Source organism: Diceros bicornis, chromosome 10 (assembly GCF_020826845.1).
Source record: "Diceros bicornis minor isolate mBicDic1 chromosome 10, mDicBic1.mat.cur, whole genome shotgun sequence".
In the NCBI taxonomy this organism is placed as follows: Eukaryota; Metazoa; Chordata; class Mammalia; order Perissodactyla; family Rhinocerotidae; genus Diceros; species Diceros bicornis.
The window spans coordinates 80,010,254-80,032,355 of NC_080749.1; the positions used below are offsets into that span (position 1 = coordinate 80,010,254).

At 40.9% G+C, this 22,102-nt stretch overlaps 1 protein-coding gene across 1 annotated transcript in view; it reads right to left on the reverse strand.

The window, feature by feature from the left end:
* The window catches only part of SUMO1 (small ubiquitin like modifier 1), a 46,891-nt gene that overhangs the window by 15,655 nt on the left and 9,134 nt on the right, over positions 1-22,102 (reverse strand). Inside the window, exon 2 of the mRNA XM_058548601.1 lies at positions 8,557-9,002. Within this exon, the coding sequence (XP_058404584.1) occupies positions 8,557-9,002 (446 nt within the window). The remainder of the gene's footprint in view (positions 1-8,556; positions 9,003-22,102) is intronic.

A 22,102-nucleotide genomic window follows, 5' to 3' on the forward strand; every position in this document is an offset into this window, starting at 1 on the left:
CTCCAGCAATACTGAACTATCTACAATTCCTTGAACATGTCACCCTCTACCTTATCTCCACTGTCTCTGTACACGCTAATCCCCTCTGCCTGGATGCCCTTTCCTACCCTAGTCCCCTTTCAAGACCACAGAGGCATCACTTCCTACAAAATGCTTTCCCTGATCACTCTATTAAATGTCCCATACCACTTACTTTTATCTATTATAACCACATGTTTGCATGCCTGTATCTCCTACCAGACTAAGTTCCTTATTGGCATGCCTTATTCTTCTTCGTATTTCTGGTCAAGCACAGTGCCTGGTACTTTGAAGATATTCAATATGCTTGTTAAATAAATTAATGTTTTCTGTGACAGTTTTGTATGTCTTATCTCTCCTATAAGTCTACAAGGAGAGGGTCCTAAGTTTTTTCATCTTTATAATCTCTGTAGTGCCAGGCAAATACTAGGCAATTATTTAATACTTGCTGAATTAAGGTGACAGCATTACTTTCTGTATCATACCATACAATCTTACTAACGCTTCATACGTCTACTCTACACAATAGTCAGTCCAAATAAAAATCCTATCCGTTTTTTATATTCACAGTGGGAATAAGAGATAATTCACTTAATTCATAAAAACATGTGAACATCAGGATTTGATATTTCCAAAAATAAAGTGCCACTTTCCCTAGTCACTCCACTTTGGTTATCTCTTCCCAACTCTGAAGCACTACAGCAATGTCATCTGTACCACTTGTTTAATAGCCTCAAGCTTGCCTAAAGCAGTCCAACTTTTCACATGCTGTCTGTTTTCCTTTGACAAACTAGTCTGGAAAATGAGATCTTAGACAAAAAAGGCCAAAGTTTGTCTCCAGTGATCTTAGTGTCTTTTGTATGCTGCCCTTCCGTCTCTCCCTTGTAAAAAAGCAGCCAATACAGAACGGTATGGCACACTAGTTACAAAACAGTGAAAACATTCAGCACTGGGTCTGGGACACCCGGTCATCGGAGAAAAGAAAATCCCAGAGAGGGCTGGTTAATTTGGCTGGAGGGGATGCACAGCCCAAAAGCAGAAGAAACTGGTAATGGAAAGAAAAGTAAACGTATATACAAAATCAAAAAGGGTAACTGGAAACCTCTCAATTTTCAGGTCTGCGTCATCCAGAGACTGAAGCATGGTAACTGGAATGGTAAAAGGAATTTATCAGACAGCAGGCACTATCAACTCTTCTGTCCAAGAGACAGACGGAACAGCTTGGAAAGAGAAGAGGCTAGATAGTGAAAGAGAACTAGACTGGAAAGGACGGAAAACACAGCAATCCTCATTTAAAAATATAAAAAATTCATGAGAAGGATTTTATTGTGCCATTTCAAAGTCAAAAAAACAAGGACTTTGCTTAGAAGTGCTCTGGCAATCAGCAGGCTGACAATCCAATCACACTTCACTACCCCCAATCTGTCACTGACCCTTCCAGTTGAACAAGGGTTGTTCATTCTTCTGAATGAGGGGGTATTCTGAGAAAACCCAAAAACAAAGAATGCATTTACCCTTGTTTGATGACATTAACAAATCTGTTCACTTTTTAAGCTGTGATAACAGTATCCTGGTTATGTCAAAAGAAATAGCCCTTCTCTTTTAGAAATACATACCAAAATATTTACAGATGAAATGATACAATGTCTGGGATTGGCTTCAAAATAACATGAGGGATTCGAGGGGGGTGTGTAGCTGAAATAAGATAGGCCAAGAGACAGGTATATGGGTACGATTATATACACATTTAAATTTTCCATAAAACATTTCATAAAAATGGATTCACTCAAAGTTTCCAAAAATTCTGTTAACCACAAGTCTTACTATAATACATCAGTTTATTTCATTTTATTTCCTAATGAAGAAAGCTCAACAAGGGTTAAATTGGATAATTCTAATACTTATATCCATTATTAAAAGATACAAACTCCATAATTACAATCAAGTCTTCTTCCTCATACTTCAATGGATTTACCACAATTCTAAAAACGCAAAAATACATACAATTTCAGCTTCATGCTACATATGTACAAACTTAATGAGACAGTACTAGAGATTTGGAATGGAACTGACCAGATTTAGCTCCATAACTTCAAAGTTTAAGTCAGGCTGTCAAGACACTGGGTCTTCTGTAAATCTACATTCAACCCTACAATTGTGGTTAAACACTAAACATGCACAGGCAACTTCTCAGGAACTCAAAATTATAATTGAAAATCACACTGGTTGTGTAAGTCATACTCTCTGAGCCTAGACTACAGACCTATGCAAAGCCTGGAACAAACTGGCTTGACTGTATCTAAAAGCACTAGCACATAGATTCAGAGGCATGGCAGAGAGGCAGTTGTTAACTACCTATCCAATACCCATTTCTCCCTTCTTCCTTACAAAGGGAAGCCTAAATCTGCCCAGCTAAAAAAATATTTCCCAGCTTCTCTTATGGCCACGTGATGCAGTGCTGGCCAATGAGATATATGGTGACATACCTTTTGGTATACTTTTTCCCTTTGCTTCTTCCCTTTCTCCTGCCTGGAACAAAGATACAAAGCAACCTTTTTGTGCCCACAAGGAGACAGGCATGAGAGTGAAGACATCTGTTAAGGATGGAGGAGAAAGGAGTATGAAGGCTTTGTGGCGCTACCTTACCAACCCTGAACTACTTATGTCTAGACTTTTTGTTTCATGAGAAAAATAATCTGCATACTTGTCTAACTTACTATGTATCAGATTTTCTGTTATTCAGGCCAAAAGCAATCTAAATTGACATAGGAGGTGCTATAAATAGGTATCGTTTGGCTTATGTTAAAAACCAGTCCTAGAAAACTACCTCAATGTGCATCAAAAGCAGAATGGAGAAGTAAATTGTGGTACACTCACACAATGGAATGCAACACAGCAATGAGATTTAACAACATACAACTATACACAATAATCTGAATAAATCTCCAAACAACGAGCAAAAGAAGCCAGCTGCAGAAGTACACACTGCATGATTCCATTTATATCATGTTATAATGTATAAAAACAGGCAAAACTCATCTGTGTGTTAGCAGTCAGGCTAGTGGTTCTTAATCCAGGTGCTGGCTGCATAAACGTGATCAGTTTGTGCAAGTTCAGCAAACTGTCCATGTATGCACACTTTTTCATACATATATTAATCTTCAGTAAAACCTTGAAAAATAACTGGCTCTGGACACCGAGAACAGAAAGTCCAGCAAACAGAACTCCACCCTTCCTTCCTTCAGGTCTTTTCCTTCAGACTCACATTAGCTCAGTAAAGGCAATCAAAGCCAAAAAGAATGGTCAAAATATAACAGTATAACAAATACCACATTATCTTTAAATAAACCTACCTCATATTGTGGGAATATTCAAAATTTAAACTGTAAAACTAAAGTGCTCAATAATAGGATCTGTGTGAACTTACCAACATGACTTTTTAAAAATAGAATATCAGAGAATTATCTACCAAAAAAAAAAATCACAATCTCAGGAAATTCTAAAATGGAATACTAAACATGTCGTAGAGAAAATCATCTGTAACAATCCCAATGACCTGGAAGAAGCAAATAATTTGATCTTGGAGATAAAGTTACCAGGTCTATTGCTAATAGAGATCAAGATCAAGAAGGTATGCAAAAAAATCATAAAAGGAAAACTACTCCATTTTGACAACCAACCCTTCCTCCAAAACAAAACTTCATGGGAAGTAAAAGAGGAGGAAGATACCTGCTGCTTCATGTTTTTGAGGCAATCTGCCAATTCTAGGACCTAGAATGATGCCTAGAACATACTGACAGTCAATAAATACTTGTTAAATGAATGAATCTGACCACTCATTCCTTCAAAAATTTTTACAAGGGGCCGGCCCTGTGGCTCAAGCAGTTAAGTGTGCACGCTCCACTGCGGCGGCCCAGGGTTCGCCGGTTCGGATCCCAGGCGTGCACCGATGCACCTCTTGCCAAGCCATGCTGTGGCGGCGTCCCATATAAAGTGGAGGAGGATGGGCATGGATGTTAGCCCAGGGCCAGTCTTCCTCAGCAAAAAAAGAGGAGGATTAGCAGATGTTAGTACAGGGCTGATCTTCCTCACAAAAAAAAAAAAAAAAAAACTTTTACGAAAGTATCCAGTCACTGTGGTGGGCACTTCAGAAAAAAAGGATGAATAAAGCCAGATTCCCGACCCTCAAAAGCAAACAGTCTAATGGAGAAAGACACTTAAGTAAATAACTGTAACACTATATTTAAAAGCTGTAATAGAGACATTCTAACTGCTCTGGGGTACTGAACGGTGTCAAGACATATTTGATAACTGCTTTATAGTTTTGAAATTTGAACTACTCAACTAACCTTCATGAGTACCCTAACCATAACAATCATATTCAGTTTTCAAAATACTATTAAATATTGTTTAGGTGACATTTTCTTTGAAATGTTTTATTATAATCTATACGTTTGCAACATCCACTAGCAGCACCTCATATATCTATCAGAGAGAAGATGGATTATATCATTACTCTTCTAGGGTATGGAATGCTTAATGTACGTATCACCACATGCTCAAGTCATAGCTACAGTTTAACACACTTATTCTGATATAAATAGTAGTATATATAATTATGAATTTTAATATACATCCAATTCATCATATTTTTCTGCTCTCTCAAGCTAACAGCAAGATGAGTAAACAACAGGGAGAGATAAAGAACACCGCAGGGAATAATGATATCCTAACAGAAGAAATACAATTAATGGAGTAGATTAAAGGTAACTGCAAATTCTTTGCTACTCTTCTCATTGAAAAATGGAGTCTAGATGCCTTTCCCTTGGTGACTATAGTTAATAATACTGTATTGCATATTTGAAAGTTGAGAGAGGAGATCTTAAAAGTTCTCATCACAAGGAAAAAAAATTTGTAACTATGTGTGGTGATGGACGTTAACTAGACTTACGGTGGTGATCGTTTCAAAATATACACAAATATTGAATCATTATGTTGTACACCTGAAACTAATAAGTTATATGTCAATTACATCTCAATAAAAATAAGTAAACGCCTTTCCCTTGAATTTGGACTGGCCTTAGTGATTTGCTTGACCAACAGAATGCAGAAGTGACTTCCAAGGTTAGATCCTAGGAGGCCTGGGATTTCCACCTGGGTTCTCTGGGAGCACTCATCCTGTTGTGAGCCCTGAGCTGCCACAAATCTGAATATCCTGGCGTCCCCATGCTGAAGAGAACACATGAGGAGACCACTCAGAGAGGCCTCAAGACTATATGAAGAGCCCAGCCATTCCAGCCCCTAGGCACTTGAGTAATCCTAGCTGAGGCCCTACACACCAAGGAGCAATGATGAATCCAACCCACAGAGCCCTGCCCAATTGCAGATTTATGAGCAAAATAGAAGACTGTAGTTTTAAGCCACTAAGTTTTGAGTTAGTTTGTTAGGAACCAAAAGAGAACCAGAATTACATAATGCTTCCAAATCCTTAATGCTTCCAAATCCTTGACTAAAGATAAAAGGGAATCATTCAATCAATCACTCTTTCTGAGGTGGGGGTGGGGAGAACGAACATTGTTATAACAGATTCAGTCAGCATTTAAAGCAAATCAGTCATCTAATTATTACAAATTAACAGACCCGAATTGAAGAGCTGAAGTCCACACTGCCTTTGATGCTTTTGGTATATGAAAAAAACATTATGAACTTGAATACAGGGAAGGAAGGGAAAATTAAAAATTACCCTGATCCGTTTGATATTAAGCTTCTGGCTCTATGTAAGTGCTTAGTTTTGCTGCAAGGTAATTAGACCAAAGGAGAGCACTTAATCTGTTACTGGTTAAAGTCTAGTCCCTTAACCTTTTTGAGGGATCATGTACTCCTGATGAAAGCTATGGGCTTTCTCCCTAAAAAAAAATATACATGCACAAATACTCACAAAACAATCCATAAAATTTCACTGAATTTTCAGCCCTTAGGGTCCATGAACCTCAAGTTTAGAAACTAATTTAGAAGATTATTCAATAATAGTCCACAAATCCACCAGCTAATGGCAGCACTGTCAGAATTATAAGAAAGTGTTTCACTCAAATTCCAAAAATAATCATTTTTCATTAATCAATAGAGAACCCAGGAATTTAAGTCTTGCGTGAATTTAATGTCTACCTATTTTAATCTGAAATTATTACTCAATCTGAATATCTTAGCACCAGACAATAACCTTCTGAGACACGCCTCAGAAAGCAAATAATTCTAAAAGAATTTGGTTTAAATTAAGATTGTCTTTTGAGGACAGTCAGTCTCATACTGCTGATATTGCACAGTGGTAACTCAGGATTCTTACTCTCACTCATAAGCCTCTTAAGGTTAAGAGTTCAGCTTCATACCTCGTTAAATCCTTAGCACTCAACACTGATATTGTACTGGGTCCTATTCATTAATAATGATGCTGGTCAATCAGCCTAAAGCAACAGTTTTCAAGCTTTTTGGTCTCAGGACTCTTTTACACTCAAAAATTATTTAGAACCCCATAAACCTTTTGTAGGTTGGTTATATCTACTGAGATATACAGTATTAAGACACTGAAACTGAGAAATGTTTTAAATATTAATACCTTTTTAAATAACAATAAACCCATTATATATTAGCAAATAACATTTTTATTAAAAATATTTTTTTCAAAACAAAACTAGTGAGAAGAGTGGCACTGGTTTTGCATTCTTGCAAATCTCTTTAATGCCTGGCTTACTAGAAGGCAGCTGGATTTTCACATCTGCTTCTACATTTCAATCTGTTGTGATATCACAGGTCATGTTAGTCTTTAGAAAACTCCACTGAACCCTCACAGCAGAACAAAGAGTAAAAAAGACACACAATGTCCTAGTAATATCATGAAAATAGTTTTGGCCTCGAGGACCCCCTGAAAAGAATCCAAAGAACCTCTGGCCTAGAACCACCTGTTAGTGTCCTAGGTCCTTCATGTTTTCCCTCATGTCTTTTTTAAATACCCTGAAATCAATCTGGAGGAATAAATTCTACAATTTACTTTATAATTCTTTCTGTATATTTCTCTTTCAACATGCTTCCTAGCCACTTCTGAGCATCAAAATAAAAGGCTGATGAAACTGAGTATTTACACCTGTTCCTCCCTCCCCGGTAACCAAGTAAACAACTACCTAGGGAAATACTTATAATGCCATTCCCATACCAACTTGGGAATTAATCTAGACTGTTAGTAAGAAGATCCATCCAAAACTAATCCAAATTACCGTTAAGCTTTAAAAACATAAATGTACACTTTGCATAACAGTACAAATCCACAAAAGCCTCACTTGCTCTCATCAAGTGGTACAAAACCGAACTGGGTTAAAAGCCAAGGGAATAAGCGTGTTAAATTTAAAAGCTCAAATACATTATGGAGTTGAATGAAAAACAATTTTCTAGATAACTATCACTAAACAAGCAAAAGGCCCAAAAATAAAAAGTCAAAGTCATCTGAGCAAACAAAACGAAGTCCGGACAAAAGCCTTATGAATTAAAAATTAGCCATAAGCGTAGTTAACTACAAAAGATGAAGAGAAACTTTACGGAAAATCGAACACTCCTGATTGAGTGCAAATCCCAAGTAAATTCTTAATACTAACCTTGAGATGGAGCACTTGGCCAAAATAGGCAGCTTTCTGCAAATATTCTGCAACTGCTCTATATACACTAAGTTTTCCTACTCTTTTCCTACAGCGGATTATCTTCAGGTTAATGCCCAGACGAAATGTTTTCTGTTGCTCTAACAGTTTTGTTCTGCTTCTTTCTTGGTTATTCTGAGTGCTCTCTTACAACTGGAGAGCTGCTGAACCAATCCCGAGTAAGGAATGGGAAAGTACAAGAAAAAGAGGCGACAGCTCCGCACCCCCACACGGGAAAAGACTCAGAGCACAGCGGCGGCCAGGCCCTGGCTGCAATCGCAATCCGGACGGAGAGCAGAGCTTTGTAGGTTCCCAGCAACAAGAGACCACGTCTCCCCGTCCCCGCCCCCACGTCCCCCCTCTGGAACCACCCCAAGACCGAGAAGCAAAAAGTGGAGTCCACCCGCTTTTCAGGGCCACGGAGCCTCCGGGGCAGGGATTCGCTCCCGTTACATAACCAGGGCCTAGGGCCCTGCTTCTGCAGTCAGTCCTCGGAGAGGGAGGCGGACCGGCTCCCCAGGGACCCTCTCAGGGGGTGGAAACCGGGCTCCGCACCTAGTCGACCCCGGAGAAAGAAGGGGGCCGAGTAGACGGAGGCCGCGGCCAGAGGCGCTGGGGGGCGGGGGATGAGCGCGCCCGGGAGCGGCAGGGCTGCTCCCGGAGGCCCGCGGCAGGCCCCGGCGTCTCGGGCCCCAGTCCACTCCCCTCCCTCCCGGGCCGAGGCCCCACCGGCCGCCCCCTCCCCCAGTCCGCGCTCCCCTCCCCCGCGCCTCCATCCCCGGCCCCGGCCGAGCGGCAGGAGGACCTGCCGAGGAAGGCCTCGGCCCCGGCCATCGCACGGCGCCCAGCCCGGTACCTGGTCAGACATGGTGACGGCGGCTTCCCCGGGGCTCTCCGCACAGCAGCGGCCTCGGGCAGGCAGAACCTCGCTCCGGGGTTTACAAACCCGTCCCTCTGCCCCACAGCACAACACGGCGGCTGCAGGCACTTCCGCTACGCCGCGCGTCACTTCCGCTACGCGCCGGGGGAGGGGTGGGGAGCGCGCAGGCGAGGCGGGAAAACGGTGGGGGCGCCCCCCGCGGGGGAGGGCGCGAGCGCTGCTGTGTTGGTGGTCGCGCGAGTGAATTAACAGTCTCCTCGGCTCCACCGAAGACTGGGTCCCGCGCCCGTCCGCCGGGGAAAGTTCCCGGTCCCCAGCTTCAGTGTTGGGAACCTTACGACAGCCCAGACTCCTCCCTCTCGGACACCTTGCGCTTTCTGAAAGCCGAGCCCAGATACTTCCATTGTCTCCTCCTGGCCTTGCTGGTCAACCTCCCTAAATAAACTGGATTGAATACCTGTGCTTCTTACCCTAGAGCTAATGTTTTTGGTTAACCAGCGGTACCCTCCCCCCCCCCCCCCCCCCCCCGCCGCCCGCCCCCCGCTAAACACATGACCTTGATTTTAAAAAAAAAGCAAAACAAAACAATGATCCCATGGGACACAATCTCGATGGCCACTGAGGAAAAACATGCTGCTGAAATTTCTAAACTGGTGGGGAGAGGAAGCTAGTTTCGAGCCTTGAATTCCTTGCTGTGAGTTAAAGAATGATCGTTCTATGATTTCTTTAAAATACAATGGTTCTGGAATAGAAAAAAGAATACTAAAATTTATATGGGGCAACAAAAGACCCCGAATAGCTAAAGAAATCCTAAAGAAAAAGAACAAAGCAGGAGGCATCACAATTCCTGACTTCAAAACATACTACAAAGCAATAGTAATCAAAACAGCATGGTACTTGTACAAAAACAGACACACAGATCAATGGAACAGAATTGAAAGCCCAGAAATAAAACCACATATATACGGACAGCTAATTTTCGACAAAGGTGCTAAGGACATGCAATGGAGAAAGGAAAGTCTCTTTAATAAATGGTGTTGGGAAAACTGGACAGCCACATGCAAAAGAATGAAAGTGGACCATGTGCTATCGCCATTCACAAAAATTAACTCAAAATGGATCAAAGACCTGAAGGTGAGACCTGAAACTATAAAACTCATAGAAGAAAATATAGGCAACACACTATTTGACATTGGGTTTAAAGGAATCTTTTCGGATGACATGCCTACCCAGACTAGGGAAACTAAAGAAAAAATAAACAAGTGGGACTTTATCAGACTAAAGAGCTTTTATAAGACAAATGAAACCAGAATCAAGATGAACAAACAACCAACCAGCTGGGAGAGAATATTTGCAAAACATACATCTGACAAGGGGTTGATCTCCATAATATATAAAGAACTCACACAATTGAACAACAAAAAAACAAACAACCCGATCAAAAAATGGGCAGAGGAAATGAACAGACACTTCTCCAAGGAAGATATACAGATGGCCAATAGGCACATGAAAAGATGCTCAACATCACTAATCATCAGGGAAATGCAAATCAAAACAACACTAAGATACCACCTCACGCCCGTTAGAATGGCTATAATCACCAAGACAAAAAACAACAAATGTTGGAGAGGATGTGGAGAAACAGGAACCCTCATACACAGCTGGTGGGAATGCAAATTGGTGCAGCCTCTATGGAAAACGGTATGGAGATTCCTCAAAGAATTAAAAATAGAGATGCCCTATGATCCAGCCATCCCACTACTGGGAATCTATCCAACGCACCTGAAATCAACAATCCAAAGAGGCTTATGCACCCCTATGTTCATTGCAGCATTATTCACCATAGCCAAGAAGTGGAAGCAACCTAAGTGTCCCTCGACTGACGATTGGATTAAGAAAATGTGGTATATATATACAATGGAATACTACTCAGCCATAAAAAAAGACAAAATCGTCCCATTTGCAACAACATGGATGGGCCTGGAGCGTATTATGTTAAGTGAAATAAGCCAGAAAGAGAAAGACAAACACTGTATGATCTCACTCATATGTGGAATATAAACCAACACATGGACAGAGAAAACTGGACTGTGGTTACCCGGGAAGTGGGGGTGGGGGGTGGGCACAAGGGGTGAAGGGAGTCATATATGGGGTGATGGACAAACAAAAATGTACAACCCAAAATTTCACAATGTTAGAAACCATTAAAACATCAATAAAAAAAAAAAAATACAATGGTTCTGGGCCGGCCTGTGGCTTAGCGGTTAAGTGCGCGCGCTCCGCTGCTGGTGGCCCAGTGTTCAGATCCCAGGTGTGCACCTACACACCACTTCTCCAACCATGCTGAGGCTGCGTCCCACATACAGCAACTAGAAGGATGTGCAACTATGACATACAGCTATCTACTGGGGCTTTGGGGGGAAAATAAATAAAATTATTAAAAAAAAAATACAATGGTTCTACTGGGGTAAGCATAGAGAATAAGGATCTAGACAAACGGAATAGAATTGAGATTCCAGAAATAAATCAATAAACCTTCACAACATCAATTAACTTTCCACAAGAATGCCAAGACAATTCAGTAGTGAGTCTTTCAACAAATGTTACTAGGACAAGTGGATACCTACATGCGAAATGAATTTGGTTCACTACTTCAAAACATGAAAAATCAACCAAAATGGATCAAAGGCCTAAATGTAAGAGCTAAAACTATAAAACTCTTAAAAGAAAACATAGGCATAAATCTTCTTGACCTTGGATTAGGCGGGAGCTTCTCAGACATGAGACCAAAAAGCACAAACAACCAAAGAAAAATAAATACATTGGACTTCATCAAAGTTAAAAACTTGTCTTTTGAGTTGAAAAGACAACCTAAAGAATGGAGAAAAATATTTGCAAGTAATATACCAGATAAGGGTCTAATATTGAGAATACATAAAGAACTATTACAACTCAATAATAAAAAGACAACCTAATTTAAAAATGGACAAAAGACCTGAATAGACATTTCTCCAAAGCAGATATACAAATGGACATGAAAAGATGCTCAACTTCATTAGTCATCAAGGAAATGCAAATTAAAACCACATGAGATACCAATTCACACCCACTAGGATGTCTATAATCAAAAAGACAGATGATAATCACAAGTGTTGGCAAAGATATGGAGAAATTGGAACCCTCGTACACTACTTAGTGGGAATATAAAATGCTTTGGAAAACATTCTGGCAGTGCCTCAAACTGTTAAACATAAAGTTACCATGACCCAACTGTTCTACTCTTAGATATATACCCAAGAGAACTAATGACATTCGCCCACACGAAAACATGTACACAAATGTTCACAGCAGCATTATTCACAACAGCAAAAAAGTGGAAACGACCCAAATGTCCATCAACTGACTAATGGATAAACAAAAGTGGTGTGTCCGTACAATGGAATATTATTAGGCCATAAAAAGGAATGAAGTAGTCACACAATGTGGATAAACCTTGAAAACATTATGCTAAGAGAAAGGAGCCGCACAAAGTATCTTCCGTTTATATAACGTGTCCAGAATAGGCGAATCTATAGAGACAGAAAATAGATTAGTGGGCTACTACTCCAGCCTTCTACTAGGGCGGAGGGATAAGGGAGGGAAATGGGGAGTGACTGCTAAGGGGCACAGGGTTTCTTTTGGGGGTGATGAAAATGCTCTAAAATTGATTGTGATAATGGTTGCACAACTCTGTGAATATAATAAAAAACTAAAAATTACACTTTAAATGGGTGAACAGTATGAAATATTGATATCTCAATAAAACTGTTATATATATTTTTAAAAATGGCCCTGAGAAGAACTGCTAATAATAAGTGAAGTATAGGGTATTATTAAAGGAGCATATAGGACACTCACAGCCAACCAGGATGGTCATGAAAAGCTTCCAAAAAAATAAAATAATATCTAAACTGAAATCCAAACAGTAAGTGGAAATAAGCTAGAGCAGCAGTTCCTAAACATTTTGGTCCCAGGCCTCCTTTAAACTTCTAAAAATTATTGAAGACCTCAAAGAGCTTTTGTTTGTGTGTGTTATATATATTGATATTTACCATATTAGATGTTAAAACTAATAAAATTTTAAAATATGCATTAATTGAAAAATAATAAGCCCTTTATGTGTTAGCATAAATATTTGTATGAAAAATGACATGTTTTCCAAACAAAAAAAACTAGTGAGAAGAGTGGCAGTGTTTTTCATTTTTGCAAATGTCTTTAATTTCTTTAATGCCTGACTTAATAGAAGACCGCAGCGTAGTTATATCTACTTCTTCATTCAGTTGTTGCCATATTGGTTGCAGTTGGTTGATGTACGTAAAGAAAATCCAGCCTCATACAGATAATTGGGGGAGGAGAGAGGACTATTTTAATAGCCTTTTCAGATAACTGTGAATATTTTTTTTAATAGCACATCCAAAAACTTGACAAGTGGTAGTTTCTTAATTGAAATGTGGAACTTGAAACCATATCAATGAACTCTTTGTGCTGTGTTAAATTAAAAATCCATTGGTCGGGCCAGCCCCGTGGTGTAGTGGTTAAGTGCTCGCACTCCGCTGCTGGCGACCTGGGTTCAGATCCCGGGCACACACCGATGCACCACTTGTCAGGCCATGCTGTGGTGGCGTTCCATATAAAGTGGAGAAAGATGGGCACAGATGTTAGCCCAGGGCCAGTCTTCCTCAGCAAAAAAAAAAAGAGGAAGATTGACATGGATGTTAGCTCAGGGCTGATCTTCCTCACAAAAAAAAGAGAAGAAATCCATTGGTCTATTTTGCACTTCCTATAGATACTTTACCCATGCAAATTTTGGAACATCTCGGATTGGTCATTCAGAAAACATTGATTCACTGAGTTATACAGATCGCCTAAATGTTGACACATTTCATTATATAATATCTAAAAATCATATTCATCATTTTGACAGACTCATCAGAAAAAGTCTTTAAGTATTGGGAAACTGTCAAACTCACAGGAATGAATACAAGTTTTCCAAAATGCTAATTTTTGCATGAAAGCTCAAATTTTGTCATTGACAACAAACATTGTCAGTTGTTTTCTTTAAGGGTTAGGCTCATTTGTTCTTGAGAGAATATCTCCTATATTTCTAAGTTGGAATAACCGTTATTGACCTGTCATTTGTTCTGTCACATAAAATTAGTGTTCCTTTTTTTTTTTTTTTTGTGAGGAGGATCAGCCCTGAGCTAACATCTGCCAATCCTCCTCTTTTTTGCTGAGGAAGACTGGCCCTGGGCTAACATCCGAGCCCATCTTCCCCCACTTTATATGGGACGCCGCCACAGCATGGCTTGCCAAGCAGTGCATCGGTGCACGCCCAGGATTCGAACCGGTTAACCCTGGGCTGCCGCAGCGGAGCGCGTGTGCTTAACTGCTTGCACCACCTTGCCGGCCCCTAGTGTTCCTTTTTTTAAAGTGACTAAATCAGCTTATAACTCGATCTCTTGTGTGCTTTTCCTCAAGATAGTCATCTTATGGAGCAGAAATGGCTGCATTTCTTCACATAGAATACTAAAAAGATGTCAAGCATTGAAATTTAATAAAATTAATGTTTTAGTTTCCTATTGCTGCTGTAACAAAGTAGCACAAACTTCATGGCTTACAACAACGCAGGTTTATTATCTTACAGTTCTGGAAGTCAAAAGTCCTAAAATCAAAGTGCTGTGGGGCTGTGTTCCTTCTGGAGGCTCTAGGGAAGAATGTGTTTTCTTACCTTTTCCAGCTTCTAGAGACCACCTGCCTTCTTCATGGCCCCTTCCTCCCCCTTCAAAGCCTGCTGGATCTTTAGCAACTCCCTCTCCTCCCTCCCCTACCTTTTCTCCCCTTCCACCTCCTCAGCTTCTGTGGTTACATTTCCTTATCTGACTCTGACTCTTCTCTGTTTTATAAGAACTCTTATGATTACATTGAACTACCCAGATAATCCAGGATAACCACTTCACCTCAAGATCCTTAACTTAATCACATCTGCAAAATCCTCTTTGCCATATAAGGTAACATATTCACAGGTTTGGGGGATTAAGAAGTGGACATCCTTGGGAGGCCATTATTCAGCCTACCATAATTAATTTTTTACTATGTCTTCAAGAACATTCTTAGGTGAAAATAGTTTTTTTTTCAAGTGCATCACAATGAGAAATACAATGAATACTAGTACAGTTGGTGTCACTGTCTTGATTCATGCTGAAATGCCAGCAGTTTTACAATGCACTGCTTTTGCACTACCAGTGCTAATGCCCACACAATTAAAAAAAGCAAGTAGGGGCCAGCCTGGTGGCGCAAGTGGTTAAGTATGCGCACTCTGCTGCGGTGGCCTGGGGTTCGCCAGTTCAGATCCCGGGTGCGCACCGACACACTGCTTGGCAGGCCGTGCTGTGGCGGCATTCCATATAAAGTGGAGGAAGATGGGCACGGATGTTAGCCCAGGGCCAGTCTTCCTCAGCAAAAAAAGAGGAGGATTGACAGATGTTAGCACAGGGCTGATCTCCTCACAAAAAAAAAAATAAAAAGCAAGTAATATATTAATCTTATTATGAAAATAGTTTTAAACTTGCAGACCCCCTGAAAAGGTCTTGAGTCCTCCAGTAGTCCACAGATCATATTACGAACTGGAGGACAGGAAGTAAGAGTGTTTCCCGGCCTAGACAAGTGGCAAGTGGGAAAGAGGTAAGCATCACAAGTTCTGTATAGCAGGAGTGTGGTTTGGGACGTAGGAACTAGAAAGAAAACACAAGAAATGAATGTAAGGGCCCATTCACAGAAAGTCTAGTAAACCACATTAAGAAATTTGTACTTAATCCTGAAAGGCCTAAAGTTGGAAGTAGAGGGGTGTGGAAGGCATAAAGTGTTTTTAATCAGAGGAAGTGATAATACCAGCTTGCAATGTGGAGAAGCAGGACACAAGAGAGGGGAATACGGTAGCAAGCTGCAGCAATAGTCCAGAAGAAAAAGAGAATGACAGGGATTAAATCAATGGTAGTAGAGATGGAAATAAGATGATACAATCAGCAGGTTTTAGTAACTGATTAGACTCTGACTTGGGTAACTTGACATGGTGATATCATTTTAAGATTTGGTAGAAAACCCTGGAGAAGAGGAGCAGATTTCCGAAGAAAAAAAGTGATAAGTTTTAGATGTAAGTGTGCAGTGCCCAGAGTCATCCAAGGAAAGATGTCCAGGTGGCCATTGATATGACTTGGAGCACTGAGAGAAATCTGGGCTGGAGATTTGTAAGTCATTGGCATATAAATATTGTTGATAATTGTTAACATTTATTGAGTGGCAGACCCTCTTTCAAGTACTATACATTTATTATTTCATTTAATCCTATAAAGTAAGTAATAATATTATCCTCATCTTATAGATGAGAAAACAGAAGCAAGAGAGAAAGAACTCACCTAAATAAGTGACGGAGTCAGTATTTGAACCCAGGAGATCTTGACTCCAGTTCCTTCAGTGACTTACAACAAGTAGAGACAGCAGGAGAAATGCTACCTGTAGGATAACCATCAAAATCACCTGTGGGAAGTTTCAAATTAACCAAAGCTCTGAGATTCAGATGAATGCGTTTGGGAGTTTGTTCCTTTCTTCCTCACTCCTCACCTTGAGAATTACAGCCATAATAAACTAGTTATTTCTGGGAGTGTCTTACATTCCTCAGGTGTGTTATGGCAATAAGAAGGTAGTTTGAATTTAAGATTTCAAAAGTGGAGAAATTCTTGGTGATAACAAGGACTAGAGTGTGGCCTTGGAAGTGAGTGGCTAAAATGTCCTGAGAAATGAGGAGATAGAGGAATATAAGAATAGCGTGTTGGAGGGGTTATTACACAGAAATTGAAGTCACTCTGGATGATAGCAGGGCTTGGGTGTGTAGGGAAGACAGTAAACCAGTGAATGAGTTTGGCGGATGACAGTAAAGAGGAAGGACAAGTTTTTAAACTAAATAGAGGAATGGTGGTCTGAAAGTAATATTGGAGAGACTGGGAAACACAAAGAACTTGGACCAATCTTCCAACATTTCTCAAAAAAATTCTTGGAGAAATTAAAATTAAACATCACCTGCACATCTGTTATGTGCCTAGGCCCTGGGCCATTCTTTGACACCATCAGCTCTTTATCTCTCTTCTCCTTCCCTTTCCCCAAAAAGAATCACAATAGGTTTTTCCTACACTAGCATGGCACTATGGGTGAAGCAGAATTCCACAGCTGTGTTAATTGATGGACAAACCAGCCAAGAATAAAAAACTGCTACCTAGGTAATACAATTACTATTACTAATAATAGCAAACACCATTTGTAAGGCACTGCCCTAAGCAGAGTACATAAATTACTTCATTGAATCATCACAATGACCCTATGAGATAAGTCTATAATAACATTATTTGCAGATGAGCAAAATGGGGAACAAATAGGTTACGTAACTTGCCCAAGATCTCATAGACAAAATGCTGGAATTTGAACCCAGGCAGTCTGGCTCTAGAGTCTATTGTGGGGGATCAGAATTGGCCACCTCAAAATATGTCTCTTTACCTTGATTATTTTCTCTGAAAGAAACTTTGACTTCCCCTTCACTAACCGCCTAAAAGGATTTAAGATAGAAGTCCTGTTCCCAGGACAGGCCATAACCATAGATAGCTCTGGGTATGGATAGACTGGGAGGGTCCCTGCTAAGCCCATTCTTATCAAAGTTCTGTTTACCAAACATTTACGTTTGTGTGGGAAATCTCCATTTGTAACAGTATCTCCCTCTCTGTACTGGGAAGAGGGGGGATGACCTTATCTCTAGAAACTTATCAGTGAGGAAGGGGAGGCCTTAAATCTGCATAATAAACTTACTCTTGTTTACTGTGTTTTTCTGGTAATCTCCCATAGCTGACTCCCCCCACCCCCAACATCCTCCTTTGTCTTTACCTGAATCTACTTAAGGAGAGAACCTCTGCCATTTTGTCGAGTTACCCAGTGGGTCTCTCCCATGTATACATGTTATAAAGATTTGTTTGATTTTTCTCCTGCTATTCGGTCTCACATCAGTTTAATTTGTAACCCAGCGAGAAAGGACCCAGAGTGGGTAGAGGATAGTCTTCTGCCCCTTCACTATCATCTTACCCACTGACCCCATGTTAACCTGCTATGCCAAGTCTCCTGATACACGTATGTAAGAGTATATCTATACAGTTTACAATCATATACATAAAACTCTTAATGATGGTTATTTCTTGAGCAGGTGATACCAAACCTCTTAATCTCAAGTTCATGTGCCCAGTGAACAGTAAGCCAATCACTGAAACACCAGTGCTTGGAGATAGAGAAAAGTTTATTCAAACTGGCCAAAATGAGAAGGCAGGAGGATAGGTTCTCTCAAACCCACCTTAATGAAAGAAGAAAGCAGGGGATCTTTATTGAGCTAAGGTACTTGGGAGGAGGAGTTTTGGAGAGACAAAGGGGAAGTCCATATTTCTTTCACTCCAGATAAGCCCTGGGGCAACCAGACTTCTGGCCAGTAGCAGCAGCTGGAAGCTGATTATCTGGTCGTCATAACTTCTTTAAAGGCATTCTTTTTCTTCTGCAAAACAAGCTCATAAAATCTTGTGACCCTTGAGTCACCCCTCAGGTTAAACAAGAAAGTAGAACATTAATAAGCTTATAATGATGCGAGGATTAACTTTAAACAATAAAACGCAAATTAACAAGGTTATAATGATGTGTGGATTAACTTCTTTTCATCTGTGTCTGTGTGAGGAAAAAGTCAAAGGGTAACCATGTTCTTACTGAATATTTACAGCAACACTCAGGCACCCAGCTTCAGAGGGATTACAGAGACTTCCAAATTCTAGGTTACTTTTCTTTGATAATGTTTAGATTGTTTGTTATACCATGAATATACTACTTCTGTAAACAAACAATTGTTTAGTTCCTGCCATGAGCCAGGCACTGTTGTAGATACTAGGGAGAGCAGTGTTTTAGTAATAAGGTAGCTAGCTACTAACAAATAACTCAAAGATGTCAATATCTTAACAAAATTAAGCTTTGTTTTTCATTCACCTCACAGCCTGAATTGGGTGTTCAGCAGACACCTTTTATATTTTGATTCAAGGATTCTGTCTCCATCGACTATGGTGGCACTACCTCCCTTGGCAGGGATCTGCAAACATTTTCCATAAAGGAACAGATAGCAAATATTTTAGGTTTTGTGGGACATAGTGTCACAACTACTTAATGCTGCCATTATGGCATGAAAGCAGCCATAGACAATATATAAATGAATGGGCGTGGCCATGTTCCAATAAAACTTTATTTACAAAAATGTGGTGGGCTAGATTTCACCCATGGGCCATAGTTTACAAATTCTTGTTCCAGGATCTTCTCAGAGTGCTGGACTGGATCCTCTCTGCATTCAAGAGGTCAAGAGAAAGAATGACATAGGCCTAGAAATGGGATGTGACTTCTACCCATATCCTGTGGTCAGAATCCAGACACATGGCCCCAACCAAATGAATCTGGGACATGTAGTTTTCTTGTGACTCAAAGAAAGGAAAAGAGATTGGTGACCATCTAGCCAGTCTGTGGCACAGTCAGCTCTTTTTATTACCAAATATCTTGTTTACTGTTTTTCCTTTGTATAGATAATGTTCCCCCCATCCCCCAAGAGGGCAGCCCAAAGTCCCACCCAGTAAATGCATCTAGCTCAAAGTCCAAGCTCTGCAGGTGATGTCTAGTTTTCTTCATCAGATATGGCTCTTTATGGTCTGGTGACCTATGGACTAAAAAGACAAGTAATCGGCCCAGACACACCCACCCCACTGGTAATGCAACCAAAACAGGAAAACTGTGAAAAACATTCTCATTCAGAATAAGTAAGAATTGAAGACCCACAGTACTCACTGGGCCACAGCAATTCTGAAATCCCACTGGATAAATATAGTGAAGGGCTCCTTCTCTGGGGGTGGATCAACCCCTCTGGTGGCTCTGATACCTCACACCAGCCTGCTATTCCACAGGGGTACCCTCACTCCACTAGAGCTCCAATATCCTGTGCTGGGCAACCAACTACATGAATGTCTTCCTCCCCCTGCCCAAGTTCTGACACCCCTTTCTGAGCCTCCTCTCTACAGGACACCCTTCTCACTCCACTCAAGCTCTGACACCCCTGTCCAGGTGACACCATGTTGACACTTCGTTTCTCAGCTCCACCTAATGACTTTTGGGATGGAATAGTTAAGCAAGGGAAAGAGAAAAAAGAAGAGAAAATGAAGGGGAAAGAGGAAGAGGAAAAGGAAAAGCTCAAAGCCTTTCTTAATTACTTTCTTACTATTGAGGTCTAGAAGCAGTCAGAATTTTTACCTGCAAGGCCCCCAATTTTAGACTCTATTCTCTTCTATTTCTTCTTACAAACCCATGAGGGAATTCTTTCCTGATCTCATTGCTTTCTTATAATATCTTGCTACACATTGCTAAAAATAACCTCTATTAAGTTTCTATTTTCTATTCCCTTCCTCCAGGACTCAGTAGACACGTGGTCTGCTGCTCAAGTAACCTCAGGCAACAATTTTGCCAAATGTTTTGCGTCTCATGGCTAACCCAGCCGCTGATATTAGGTTCATTGTAGCCCACTTGCTATGTAAATGCCACATAGGTTTTTTTTTTTTACAATAGCATTCCACTTCAAGCAGTAAACAAAATAGATAAAGCCTCTACTCTCACTGAGCTTACATCCTGCAGTATTCTTCCAACTCCTCATATGGTTTTATTTTAGGAAGGCCATGCTTGTTTTATTTTTTTTATTTTAATTTTTTTATTTTAATTTTTTTATAATTTTATTTATTTATTTTTTCCCCCAAAGCCCCATTAGATAGTTGTATGTCATAGCTGCACATCCTTCTAGTTGCTGTATGTGGGACACGGCCATGGGGCCGGAGAAGCGGTGCGTCAGTGCGCACCCGGGTTCCGAACCAGGGCTGCCAGCAGCTGAGCGCGCGCACCCAACCGCTAAGCCACGGGCAGGCCCCAGGCCATGCTTGTTTTAAAATGTACTTGGGATTTGTTTTAATCGGGTATGGTGAGACAGGCAAACACGGAAATGACTGTCATAAAGGAAGAAGTTTTTATACTCACAGATCCCTAGAAGCAGGAGACTTGACACACCACACCACACACTTTGCAGGACCACACAGGGAAGCACTATGAGGCAGAGGGAATGAGGGGAAAGTGTAGGCAAAAGGTTTTATTGTGGTTTTCACGGGCAGGAATGGATGAGGCAGGGTAAGCAAGGTGAGCTGGTTTAGGATTGGACAGTTTGATTTTGGTGGGCTTTCAGCTCTAGGGTGGTCCCTGGGTGTCCCTTACTGGCTCGGAGGTGATGTAGGGCAGGAGGACAGGTGCCTGATGTAGGGCAGGAGGCAGGAGCCTGAGAAAAGGAGGCAGGTGAGGGTATGGACTGAGGATTGTTTGGTTTGCATATCAAAGATCTGTTCCCAGGCAAGTCCCTCACTATCTCTAAGAATTAGCTAACTCTGGGAGGGGCAGTCCCTCCCTGGGTCTTTAAGGTTCCGAGATGTCAAAGCATCAGAAAATATAAAACATTTAAAAAAGCAATTAATATGATCCTGCTCTCTGACTGGAAGAAAACCCTACACTCTTCCTAGTGCCTTTCACTTGGGTCATTCTGATTTAGTGGGACTCAAGACTCAGCCACCAGGCTGGCCCGGTGGCTTAGCGGTTAAGTGCGCGCGCTCTGCTACTGGCGGCCCGGGTTCGGATCCTGGGCGCACACCAACACACCACTTGTCCGGCCATGCTGAGGCGGCGTCCCACATACAGCAACTAGAAGGATGTGCAACTACCACATACAACTATCTACTGGGGCTTTGGGGAAAAAAAGGAGGAGGATTGGCAATAGATGTTAGCTCAGGGCTGATCTTCCTCACAAAAAAAAAAAAGAGACTCAGCCACCATTTCTCATCCTCAAATACACATCACCCAGATTCAAAAATCATTAAGATTTTGCACACTTCCTTCTGCTCTATCTCTCCTTTTCTCTCTCTACTGAATTCTCTTAAGGCAAACCCCAGACATGTCATTTCACCCCTACATACTTCAGAATGCGTTGCTTAAAAAAATGGATATTTTCTTAAATTACCATATTTTTTCTAGATACCTAGAAATAAAAATCACTCTTCTTTTAAAGAACAAGCAATTTGTTGACAGTTATGGTGCCTGTTTGTGGTAGGCAGGATAAAGGCCCCCCAAATTGTCCATTTCTAACCCCCAGAACCTGTGAATATGTTACCATACATAGCAGAAGGGACATGTAGATGTGATTAAGGATCTTCAGATGGGGAAGTTACCCTGAATTATCCAAGTGGGTCCAATATTATCACAAGAGTTCTTATAAGTAAAAGAGGGAGGCAAGAGAGTCAGAGTCTGAGAGGATGTGACATCTGAATCAGGGCCATGAATGTGGGAAACCTCT